Source organism: Nomascus leucogenys, chromosome 15 (genome assembly GCF_006542625.1).
Source record: "Nomascus leucogenys isolate Asia chromosome 15, Asia_NLE_v1, whole genome shotgun sequence".
In the NCBI taxonomy this organism is placed as follows: domain Eukaryota; kingdom Metazoa; phylum Chordata; class Mammalia; order Primates; family Hylobatidae; genus Nomascus; species Nomascus leucogenys.
Window position 1 is genome coordinate 67,901,170 of NC_044395.1, and position 12,724 is coordinate 67,913,893.

The window sequence follows — 12,724 nt, forward strand, 5'->3', positions numbered from 1 at the left end:
GTTCCCCTTTCTAAAAAGGTAAAAAGACAAAACAACAAATTCCTTCAAGAACAGCATAAAACCTTTGGGAAGGAGACTACGGTATATTGTACTCTATTATAATTGTAGATACCATGTAGTAGAAAGCTAATAGGATTCAGACTCATATAGATCTTGGCTCAAAGGGACACCCAGAAAGGAGGAGGAAAATGAAAAAAGTGTGGGATTATGACAGCAAAGAGGCAAGTAAATATCAAGATGTAAGGCATTGTTAAAATAGTATTATTAACATATGGCACCTTGTTAAAGTTAGGTGCATGCATTAGCTTTTTTAATCCTTGCAGAGGTAGGTACTCTTGCTATTCCTGCTTAGAGATGGGAAAATTGAATCCCAAAATGCCCCTTGAGTTTTGTAACAAGGAAGTTATTGGTATGAGTTATTTCAGTGGAATTGTGGTGGCATAAGTTCTATTGCAGTGGATTGAGGAGGTATAATATAATAGGTGATAGAGTATAGAAGATTGAAGAAGTTTGATTATGAAGATAAAGGGGATTTGGAGTAAAGGGAATGTTTGTAAAAGACTAAGTTAGATTTGGGCACATTTAAGTGCTAATGAGTAGGACTTAGGGGACAGGGAGAAGTTGAAGATCAAGAAGATAGATTTCTAATGGATTAAATCCCTTCGGGAACAATTTTTTATGAGATTTAGATCACAGGTAGAGAAATAAGCTATAGAAAAGGGAAGAGAGCTCCCCTCATTTGTTACAGGAAAGACAAAGATAAAGATGGACCCACATGCAGTGACACCTGTAGATTTCTAGACAGGAAGTGGAAGATGTATTCTGTGCCTTGCTTTCCCTCACCTACCATATTCTCTATGTCCTGGAGAAATTTCAGAGTTCTTTTTTGAAGTCTCCTCAAATCTTTTCCCTTATGTTTTTTAAAAAATTACTGTAGGACTTGTTTTTGTCAGATTTATCTGTAATCTAGAATATTTTTACCATGTAGTTAAACAACCTTAAAACAGCTGATAGCTCACCAATTACTGTAGGATAAAATCCAGATTTACTATATGTTTTGAGACAATTCACCTTCTGTTTAAAAGAAAAACTCTCCCTTCTATATACTTTTATTTCCCCCATCCATCTTTTTTTTTCCAATCATATTAGCAAGAATTGGGAGGAGACATTATGAAAGACTGGAAAGGGCAGGAATTTTAGTGAAAGATCTGAGTTCCAGCTGCACCACTTACTAGCTCTATCTCTTCAGGCAATTCACCAAAAGAGATTAAGAAAACTTGATGGTGCTTGGGAGAGTATGGATTAAGTGATTAATTGGAGCACCCATGCTGAATACGAAATTGAATAAGGCCCTTAAGATGGCTGATGGGGGGGAAACGCAGGGCTCAAAAGGATTTGATGGTGTTTGAAGAACTGTCACTGAGTAAGGGCATGAAACTGCTCAGTTAACTGGAAGATATTAGTAGAAAATGGGTTATGGGAGTTTGCAATTTAAAAGTTTGAGTAGTCATTGATAAAGCCTGGGGTGAAAGCATCAGAGTAAACTGCCAGAGAGCAGTAAGGTCATGGGAGTTGATGTCAAAGACGTGAGATGAGGATGTTTTGGATGCACTTTAACACTGAACTCACCCAGAATAACTGCAGTGTTGGGGAAAGTGCATGAAAGGAGCTTGTGTACTACGAAAGACCTCAGTAATTATGTATGGATTTATGAGACCAGAAATGACATGACAAGAAGAGGTAGATGGTGGCATATTCTAATTGCATGTGTTTGTTGAGTAATAATGTGTTGGCAGCGGTGCAATAACAATGTTTTATAGGTTGAGATGTACATTAGATGTTGTTGGGGGGATAGAAGGGATGAGGACGGACAGTCAGCAATACTTAGGAGGAGCCAGTTCTGTGCCAGGTGATATATGAACCCTATCTTATTTGATCCATACTAAAATTAGAGGCTGGCTCTGCTATCCCCACTTAGCAGAAGAGTAAGTTGAGGTTCAAAGAGAGGAATTACCTTCATTTATATAGCTCATAAGTGGTAGGACTGGGAATAGATCGTAAGAAGATGGAATAAACATACAGTACAGTGGTCTATATCAGAGGAATGCTTTGTGAAAGAAGATATATTACAGAGGACACTAGGTCAGTACCGAGCATAATACAGTGGGCTTCTGCAAATGTGTGTTAATCTATATAAGTATTTCATTTTCAAATCTGTCTTTTTCATGTGTCCCATTTATTCCATGTGCTTTTGGTTATTTTTTTTCCCCCCACAGAGGCCTGAATATTTGGACAAGATGGCAGATTCATCATCATCTTCCTTCTTTCCTGATTTTGGGCTGCTATTGTATTTGGAGGAGCTAAACAAAGAGGAATTAAATACATTCAAGTTATTCCTAAAGGAGACCATGGAACCTGAGCATGGCCTGACACCCTGGACTGAAGTGAAGAAGGCCAGGCGGGAGGACCTGGCCAATTTGATGAAGAAATATTATCCAGGAGAGAAAGCCTGGAGTGTGTCTCTCAAAATCTTTGGCAAGATGAACCTGAAGGATCTGTGTGAGAGAGCAAAAGCAGAGATCAACTGTGAGTGATGCTAGGGGCAAATCAGGGGCCAGACAGGAAGGGTTTCCTGGAGCCCAGTGGAATGTTTCTGTAAGAGGGATTTAGGGATTAAACCATGTTGGGGGACATAAGCTCCATGGTGGTCTTGTGCATGGGGAGCTTGTTGGATTATTTGAGGAAGGAAAGGCAGAAGGGTTTTGAGTACTGTTACTCAGCCTAGCTCCTTAATTGGGGGCATCTTGTACCATTTGAAATGATTGAACGAATTGAGTGATAGGAATTGTCCCATAAAGTGCCTTCACCTAAACTACAAGTTACAAGTTAGGCAACATTTTGGGGAATCAAATATAATTTAACATATTTGCTGAGATATGAGGAATGGGCTGAAAATTATTATTGGATGTAAACCAAGCCAGTATTTTTAGTCATTCTCAGGTATGAAATATTATAGACCTCTAGAATTCCTTACTCGTACACAAGGCTTTAGAGTTATATATATATATATAAAAGTATATATATATATATAATATTCATATCCATTATCTCCTTTGCACCTCACCATATTCTAGTGAAGTCAGTATAGACAAGGAAACTGAGGCTTATACACTACACTATTTGCCCTGGAGCTACAGGGTGGGGGCCATGGCAAGAGGTCTCCTACTTCAGTGTTGTCTGTATCACACTGTTTCTTCTCTCAGCTAAGCTTATGGAGTCTGAGGCTCTGGCAGCTCTAGTTTTCTTAAATCCAGATAGTCGTAGAATTGGACCATTGATGAGAATGCTGGCCTCTGTTCTAGCCATCATGAAAGCTCACTTTGTTTTCATTGAATATCATGATCCTATTGGAACCTGTTGCAGGGTCAGCCCAGAGTATAGGACCAGATGATGCCAAGGCTGGAGAGACACAAGAAGATCAGGAGGCAGTGGTGGGTGAGTAGTTAGGCCTTTCATCAGATTTGGGAGGCATTCAAAGTTTTGATACAGGATGGCGATTTATCTCCCGAGGACTTTTGTTCAAATCTTGATAACTTCTTCTAATACCCCACCTGTTCCCTGAATGTCACCCAAAAAGGATCAGCAAAACACTCTCTGGCCAAAGTCAGAATCGGGGCCTTGTTAATTCACGTCCTCAAGAGAACAGTGTTTAGAATGCCTGCTAAAAGAAGGGCTGATGCACAAAGGTGTATTAATGTTTATATTTTATGTACTAAAAGTCACTGAGCTGGGAGGAAACTTTCAGTTTATCACATCTACTTTCTTTAAAGATGGTGCTGTAATTAAATTCTAGGAGTGGTGACCAACTGGTTCATATAAAAACTGATTTCTAGAACCAGTTCTTCTCAGTCATAGTTAACACAGGGGTCCGCAACTCCTGGGCCACGGACCCCTACTGGTCGGCGGCCCCTCGGGAATCAGGTCACATAGCAGGAGGTGAGTGGTAGGCCATTCGAGCTTTACTACCTGAGCTCCGCCTCCTGTCAGATCAGCATCTGCATTAGTCTCATAGGAGCACGAACCCTATCGTGAATTGTGCATTGAAGGGATCTAGGTTGTATGCTCCTTATGAGAATCTGATGATAAATGTAATGCAATTGAATCATCCTGAAATCATCTCCCCTCCCTGCCCTGCCACCCCTGCCTCCTACATCCATGGAAAAATTGTCTTCCATGAAACTGGCCCCTGGTGCCCAAAAGGTTGGGGATTTCAGACCACTGGTTTATTAACACCATTTCCCCACTTTGTTTTGAATTCTACATAATTTAATTCCAATTTATATAAATAGAATTACGGTAGAAAGAAAATTAGATCAAGTGAGAAACCTTTATTTTTAACCTGGCCACATTCTAACAAGCCACATTATTTCATTCAAGAAATAATTGAAAACTTACTTCATCCCAAGGACTAAAATAGAAAAATTGCTTGTTACATTAAATGACCTTGAATATAACATCCCACTGTGACCTTAATTTCTGATGCAGTATAAAGAAGTATATCTTTGTGGTATGAGAAAAAAACTCATGGCTAACAATTTTTGTTTTATTATTATTTCAAACCTAATGCCTATTTCCCTCTTATGTGGAGATAATTGCACACAGATAGCTAATAAATGTCTTCAAATTATTATTTGAAAATTGTGATAAAAGTAAACTATTTATTATAGGAACTTTGGAAAATACTGTAAGTACAAAATAGAAAATAAGAAGTACAGCAATGATTTACTGATTATTTTCTCTGTGAGTGTACCAACATCACACTGTTTGAATTACTATAGTTTCATGGTAGGTTTTAGTTTGGGATAAGTAGTGTTTTTCTTCTCCCTGCCTGGCCAATCATTATTTTTGCTTTTTGGGATTTTTTAGTTATCATTTGTTTGTTTTATCTTTGTTTTTAAACTTCACATAAGCAAAATGAGCTATTTTTTTAAAAAAAAATTCAAATATTTTAAAATTACATAAAGTGAGTTTCTCACTTTTCCCACTCCCCATCCCTAATCCTACTATTCAGAAATAGCCAGTATTAATATATTGGTGTATATGGTATAGGTTTTCAGATACATAAAGTTTGTTCACCTTTTTTCCAGTAGAGGATCATATTGTATATAATTCCCAGAAACTTCATATCTTTTTTGGTTATTATTTGGGGGGATATTAGTACCTATAGTTATACCTTATTCAAAAGTTGTAAAGTACTCAATTATATCATTGTATTCTCTCATTTTTTTTATTGCACAAATATATTTGACACTTACGTGCAAGGAGATGTGTTAGACACTGAACATGCAATGATGAAGCCCCTAGCCAAGTGCATCATTTATTTTAAAAATAAAGTAATTATAGCTAGTGACATGTACTGCGAATGAAAAATATACTGTTTTGAGAATATATAAAAAGGGGAAGTAGTCTAGCGATGAGGTTCAGAGAGGTCTTCCCTGAGATCCTTTCCTTTTAATAGAGATCTAAAGGAGGGATCAGACTTAAACAGGTAAAGATGAATTATATTTTCATTCTATTTCACTTAGGATGTTTTTCTTTTTTTTCAAAATATTAAGCTACAATTCAATGTTTATTTCTATTAACTTTTTACTTGTACAAAGAAAATTATTTTGATCTGTAGATTCAGGTCTGTCTTGGGGTCTTCCCTATTATTGTTAATGGTTGCCTCTGTTCTTTTTTTTTTTTTTATCTGGATGACAGCTCTGTTCTCCACGTCTATCACCTTTTTTCTCTGTAGAAGGAAAAGTACAAAGAAGAAAAAATATTTCTAAAGTGAATCCAGTTTTTATTTCCCACCACAAATTCATTTTTCTGCATCATCAATTCTGGTTTTTATTACAGTATCTCATACAGGTTTTAAATCTGTAGGAATATTTTTATTTGATTTATATTATTTTTAAAAAATCAAAACCAGCTCTGATTTCAGCCCATGTTCTTTCTTGTTCCTAACTCCAAGTTCGGTATTCTTGACATTACATTTCATAGAATTTGTTTTGATCATGTGTCTTTGTTTTTGTTTTTTTACCTTTGCCATTCTGACTTAGGTGATGGAACAGAATACAGAATTAGAATAAAGGAAAAATTTTGCATCACTTGGGACAAGAAGTCTTTGGCTGGAAAGCCTGAAGATTTCCATCATGGAATTGCAGAGAACGATAGAAAACTGTTGGAACACTTGTTTGATGTGGATGTCAAAACCGGTGAACAGCCACAGATCGTGGTGCTTCAGGGAGCTGCTGGAGTTGGGAAAACAACTTTGGTGAGAAAGGCAATGTTAGATTGGGCAGAGGGCAATCTCTACCAGCAGAGGTTTACGTATGTTTTTTATCTCAACGGGAGAGAAATTAACCAGCTGAAAGAGAGAAGCTTTGCTCAATTGATATCAAAGGACTGGCCCAGCACAGAAGGCCCCATTGAAGAGATCATATCCCAGCCAAGTAGCCTCTTGTTTATTATTGACAGTTTTGATGAACTGAACTTTGCCTTTGAGGAACCTGAGTTTGCACTGTGTGAAGACTGGACCCAAGAACACCCAGTGTCCTTCCTCATGAGTAGTTTGCTGAGGAAAGTGTTGCTCCCTGAGGCATCCTTATTGGTGACAGCAAGACTCACAGCTTCTAAGAGACTAAAGCAGTTGTTGAAGAATCACCGTTATGTAGAGCTACTAGGAATGTCTGAGGATGCAAGAGAGGAGTATATTTACCAGTTTTTTGAAGATAAGAGGTGGGCCATGAAAGTATTCAGTTCACTAAAAAGCAATGAGATGCTGTTTAGCATGTGCCAAGTCCCCCTAGTGTGCTGGGCCACTTGTACTTGTCTGAAGCAGCAAATGGAGAAGGGTGGTGATGTCACATTGACCTGCCAAACAACCACAGCTCTGTTTACCTGCTATATTTCTAGCTTGTTCACACCAATAGATGGACGCTCTCCTAGTCTACCCAACCAAGCCCAGCTGAGAAGACTGTGCCAAGTTGCTGCCAAAGGAATATGGACTATGACTTATGTGTTTTACAGAGAAAATCTCAGAAGGCTTGGGTTAACTAAATCTGATGTCTCAAGTTTTCTGGACAGCAATATCATTCAAAAGGACGCAGAGTATGAAAACTGCTATGTGTTCACCCACCTTCATGTTCAGGAGTTTTTTGCAGCTATGTTCTATATGTTGAAAGGCAGTTGGGAAGCTGGGAACCCTTCCTGCCAGCCTTTTGAAGATTTGAAGTCATTACTTCAAAGCACAAGTTATAAAGACCCCCAGTTGACACAGATGAAGTGCTTTTTGTTTGGCCTTTTGAATGAAGATCGAGTAAAGCAATTGGAGAGGACTTTTAACTGTAAAATGTCACTGAAGGTAAAATCAAAGTTACTTCAGTGTATGGAAGTATTAGGAAACAGTGACTATTCTCCATCACAGCTGGGATTTCTGGAGTTGTTTCACTATCTGTATGAGACTCAAGATAAAGCATTTATGAGCCAGGCAATGAGATATTTCCCAAAGGTTGCCATTAATATTTGTGAGAAAATACATTTGCTTGTATCTTCTTTCTGCCTTAAGCACTGCCGGTGTTTGCGGACCATCAGGCTGTCTGTAACTGTGGTATTTGAGAAGAAGATATTTAAAACAAGCCTCCCAACTAACACTTGGTAAGTGTGTTAGGGCCATTCCCTGGAAGTGCCCTGTAAGGGAGAGAAGAAGTAGATTTTGTCAGAGGGAGGAGGAGTTTAGCTGAGGTCCCAGAGCTGAGATAGCCCTTTGGAGTTGTCTCATCTAGAGGCAGGGAGGCTAAGCATTTAAACCCCTTATTGACCAATCATGGCTACTGGTAAGGAGTGGGCAAAAACTTTCCTGAGATGGCTTTTTTGACCTGAAGGCAATACCAGGAGAGGGACTGGGCTGAGGACTCTCAATTGTTGACAATCCCAACAACTCAGGGGGAATGAGCACTTCAGTCTTCAAGGAGGAATGTGGCATGGCACAAACTTGCATCCATGATAATAAGTATATTTGATTTCTAAAGATAATGTCATCCAGAATAATAAGGGACCAGAAATTTTCCGCTGAACCTGGTAAATACAGGTTATCTCTCTGTATTATATTCCTCTGTACTGTACTGACCTAGCTCACTTTATTGCCCAGACGTTGGTTGGCCTTTGTTTTGTAGTTTGTGAAGGGTCTCAGCCCTTTAATGCCTATCTGGAGACATTGGAGGTTAGTAAGAAATAGTAGGTGCTAAATATTTTTGAAAAAAGAAATGAACCGTAAGTGTTTTACATACATTATTCTACTCTACCTCCTTTCTCAAGTTGCCTTTTCTGACTACCCATCTAAATCTGAGGAAAGAATTGAACTGTGGAATTCATTCCTAGATGTATATAAAATTAATTGAGGACTTCCTATGTGCTATATAGTTGTATAGTGAACTGGATATTTAACATAATATCCAATTTAATGTTATTGGCAACTATCTCTATTTTTAAGATTACAAAACTCAGAGACATATACCTAGAAAATTTCTTGATTCAAGCACACATCAAATAATAGTTAAGTGGCTGAGTGCTTGTCACATAACCTGACAGTCTTCTAAGTCCTTGATCTCATTTAGTCATCTGATAGTCTTATTAGGTAGTGCTATTATTTCCATTTTACTTAGGACAAAATTGGGTACCAAGAAGGCATATAACTTGACTGAGGTCACACATCTGATTGTAATTTCTTGGTTTGCTAACTTTATCCAAGCTGTTTCAGTACCATTATATACAATTGCAGAATCACTCCTTTCTTATAAGAGCATACATTTCATTTATTTGCAAACTGTGGGAGTAGAAATTGTGGGCCCTGATGCTATGACCTTTACCCACCTTGGAAAATTGTGAGTAATCTTCAGTCAATTTTCTTAATTCTGACTTCAGAGTTCTATTTAAAGAAGATGTGATTTAACAGGGCATTAAAACGTCTTTTATGCCTAATAGTAAATGCTAGAACAGTATTCTGGCCACTAGATTGCCAGCTCTCCTGCTAGCTTTCCTTACCTATGTTGTAGAGTTATCTAGTACTAGAGTTGGCATTGTTGCTAAAATAAGGAGCCAGAGAACCCAATGTTTTAAAAGAAAAACTGTAGGTGACCTCAGTCTCTTCTATAATAGAACTACATTGTAGGCTTTGGGAGAGCAGGAGCTCTGTATGGTTCACCATTTTATCTAGTGTTCGCACAGAGGAAACACTTGAATCCTTGAATGAATAATTTATTATCTTCTTTTTATAAATTTAAGACCTCAAGTGATATAGACCATCACTATGAATTGTCATTCATTCCAATTTAAGATATGGAAGTGAATATTTATTGACTAGCTATTATATATAAGGCAACACATAGACTTTTACATGTTTTATATATATTATATTTAATATATACATATATATGTATATAACAGTTACTGATTACTAGGAACACGTAGCATGAGACATTTGCTAAGCATTTTCTACATACTGCCTTATTGAGTCTTCACAGTAATCCTAAAAAATAGATACTATTATCTTCATTTATCAAGATGATGAAGCTGAGGCTCACATAGGTTAGTAAGTTTTCCAGAATAACTAAGTTCAGTGAGTGGCAGAGTTGAATTGGGACTCAGAGCTGTTCCATTGTTGAGCTTATAAGCACCAGGTTGTCCCCTGTTTTATTACCCTTTATTTGTTCATGAGTTTATTGATAATATTCCTAATAATTAAATCATAAAGTAAAGTTTACAGTGTGCTTTTGTGTACCCTTTAAAATGCACTATTTCCACAACTTTGTGAAAGGAGACAACATTTCCATTTTATAGATGATGAAAATTTGCAAGTTATAGAATTGATGCAACTCTCTTAAAATAATATGGCTAGTAAGTGGTAGACCTGGGGCTCAGGCCTGTGGTTTTTAATCTATACCACTTTACACCTAATGTCTACTCACTAATCCTAATCATATTCTTTGTGACCAAATTTTATTTTTCTTTTTGATATTGGCTCTTCAAGTATTTGAATACTTCTCTCTTATCCCTCCTGAGTTGCTTCCTCTAAAGTAAAGCCTCTTTGGTTTTTATTTTGTGTGTGTTGAAGGGAGTGGATGGGAAATGGGAGAGCTGTTGGACAAATAAGGCCTCTGGAGTGCCCAGAGGAAGACTTCCTGGTGGACTGTGCCCACGGTGGAGCTGCACTGGATGCTCTTGCCTTTCCAAAGTACACTTACTTTTACCCCAATACTATCCTCTGAGAGTTGGCTAGGCTGAAGTAAAATCAGCATTCTTTTTCTTTTCTCAATTATTTATGAAAAGGGATGGTGATCGCATTACTCACTGTTGGCAAGATCTCTGTTCTGTCCTTCATACAAATGAACACTTGAGAGAACTGGACCTGTGCCATAGCAACCTTGATAAATCAGCAATGAATATCCTGCACCATGAACTAAGGCACCCAAACTGTAAACTACAAAAGCTACTGTAAGTCTGGTATGAAAAAATTTAATGGAGTTATTCTAATTGCTTTCTGTGTCCCATCTTCCACTTATACTCGTTAGGGGAAGCCAATGCTAAACAAATACTTACAATCCATTGTGTAAAATAAACAGGAACAATGGAATCCTCTGGGGACATGGAATCATTACTAACTTGTTCTCAGAGTGATTCCACAGGGCATAGTAGCTGTTCACATGGGTTTTTCAGGCTTGATTAGGAACTTTCTAAATGAAGAGCACAGAGCTAAAACATTCTAGGCAGGTCACCAATGCACTTTCAAGGACATGTTCTGGAACTTACTATCTTCTTAAATATTTTTCTATTGAGGAAAAATTTGCATTTAACAAAGTCCACAAATAATGTTCAGTTTGTTGAGTTCTGACAAGTGTAAACATCTTTATAACCAACACACCCAAAACAAGATAGAAAATATTTTCATTTATCTCAGAAAGCTCCCTTGTACACCTTTCCTTTTTTTTTTTTCTTGAGACAGGATCTTACTCTGTTGCCCAGGCTGGAATGCAATGATGCTATCACAGCTAGAACTCCTGGGCTCAAGCAATCCTGCCACCTCAGCCTCCCAAATAGCTGGGATTACAGGCGTGTACCACCATGCCAGGCTATTTTTTTTTTTTTAATTTTTTGTAGAGATGTGGTCTCACTGTGTTGCCCAGGCTGGTCTGAAACTTCTGGGCTGAGGAGATCCTCCTGCCTTGGCCTCCTGAAGTGCTGGGATTACAGGCATGAGCCACAATGCCCAGCCTATCCCTTTCTGTTCAATCTTCTCACCCCATCCAGTCTCAGAGACAATCATTTTCTAATCTCTGTCACCAGAGATCAGCTTTGTATCTTTTTGAATCATTTTGATTGATTTATACAGTATGTATGTTTTTTTTTAATTTATCATCTTTCTCTTTCTTTTCTTCTTCTTTTTTTTTTTTTTGAGACAGTCTTGCTCTGTTGCCAGGCTAGAGTGTAGTGGCGCAATCTTGGCTCACTGCAACCTCCGCCTCCCAGGTTCAAGCCATTCTCCTGCCTCAGCCTCTCGAGTAGGTGGGACTACAGGCACGCACCACCACACTTGGCTAATTTTTGTATTTTTAGTAGAGACGGGGTTTCACCATGTTGGCCAAGCTAGTCTCAAACTCCTGACCTCAAGTGATCTACCCATCTTGGCCTCCCAAAGTGCTGGGATTACAGGCATGAGCCACCACACCTGGCCATATCCATCTTCTTGTGCTCAACAAAATGTCTTCTAAAATTTATCCATGTTGTTGCAACTTTCAGTAATTTTTTATTGCTGATTAGTATTCCATTGTATAACTATACTATAATTTGTTTATTCATTCTCTTGTTAATAGACCCCTGGAGGTTTCCCTAACCTGTTAGGAATAAGGGTAATCTTTGCCAACATTAGATGCTGTCAGTCTTTTTTAAATTTTAATTTATCTTAATTGGATTCTAGATACTCAATCACATTAAAATGTTGATTGTTCACATGTCTCTTGCCCTTTTGTGTAAGGACTCCACTAGGAGCTGAAACTGATCCTAATCTCCTCTGTATTTTGTGCCTGTCAATATGTACAAGGTACATTTGTTGCTTAGTATGAACTGAATGCTGAACAAATGATAGATCTTTGTTTCCATTAGTACTGAAAATAGATGTTCTTTTGGGCAGGGGCTGGGGACAGGCTTCTCACCAAGTACTTTCCTCCTGATCTCAGTGTTTTTAGTGAGTTCTGACCTTAGATTTCAAGCATCTAGAGTAGGTTTGGTCTTGCATATAGATATAGTAAGACAACTAGATTTATGTTATGATTAAGGGGTTCCTGGAAGTCCTTTCCACTCATCCCTAAACATTTCCCCCATATTGTCCCTTCACTGGATGTCATCAATCCGGATCTTCACGATAGCCAATGCCTTCTGGGTTAACTGACTTCCTTTCTTATTATGGGAGGGTTGCGTCAGTGGGATGACACCATGATGACTGTTCTCAGTCTGTGCCACCTTAATGTGGTCTGTCTTACTGTGGTCCCTTTTCCCTAATAAGTGAGATGGTGTCTTTATATTTACTGAGTGCCTTAGGCACTTTTACTAGATGAGGATGGTTAGTGCTGTAAATGGGTAAAAGCTTTATTTTCCTGTGTGTACTTGCCTGGGGTGAGGGGAGTGA

General features: G+C 38.2%; 1 protein-coding gene across 1 annotated transcript in view; it reads left to right on the forward strand.

The window, feature by feature from the left end:
• NLRP14 (NLR family pyrin domain containing 14) overlaps nt 1-12,724 on the forward strand; it is a 51,354-nt gene that overhangs the window by 15,397 nt on the left and 23,233 nt on the right. The window contains exons 2-5 of the mRNA XM_003254880.3: nt 2,277-2,586; nt 3,424-3,495; nt 6,105-7,701; nt 10,372-10,536. Of these exons, the coding sequence (XP_003254928.2) occupies nt 2,298-2,586; nt 3,424-3,495; nt 6,105-7,701; nt 10,372-10,536 (2,123 nt within the window). The 5' untranslated portion in view covers nt 2,277-2,297. The remainder of the gene's footprint in view (nt 1-2,276; nt 2,587-3,423; nt 3,496-6,104; nt 7,702-10,371; nt 10,537-12,724) is intronic.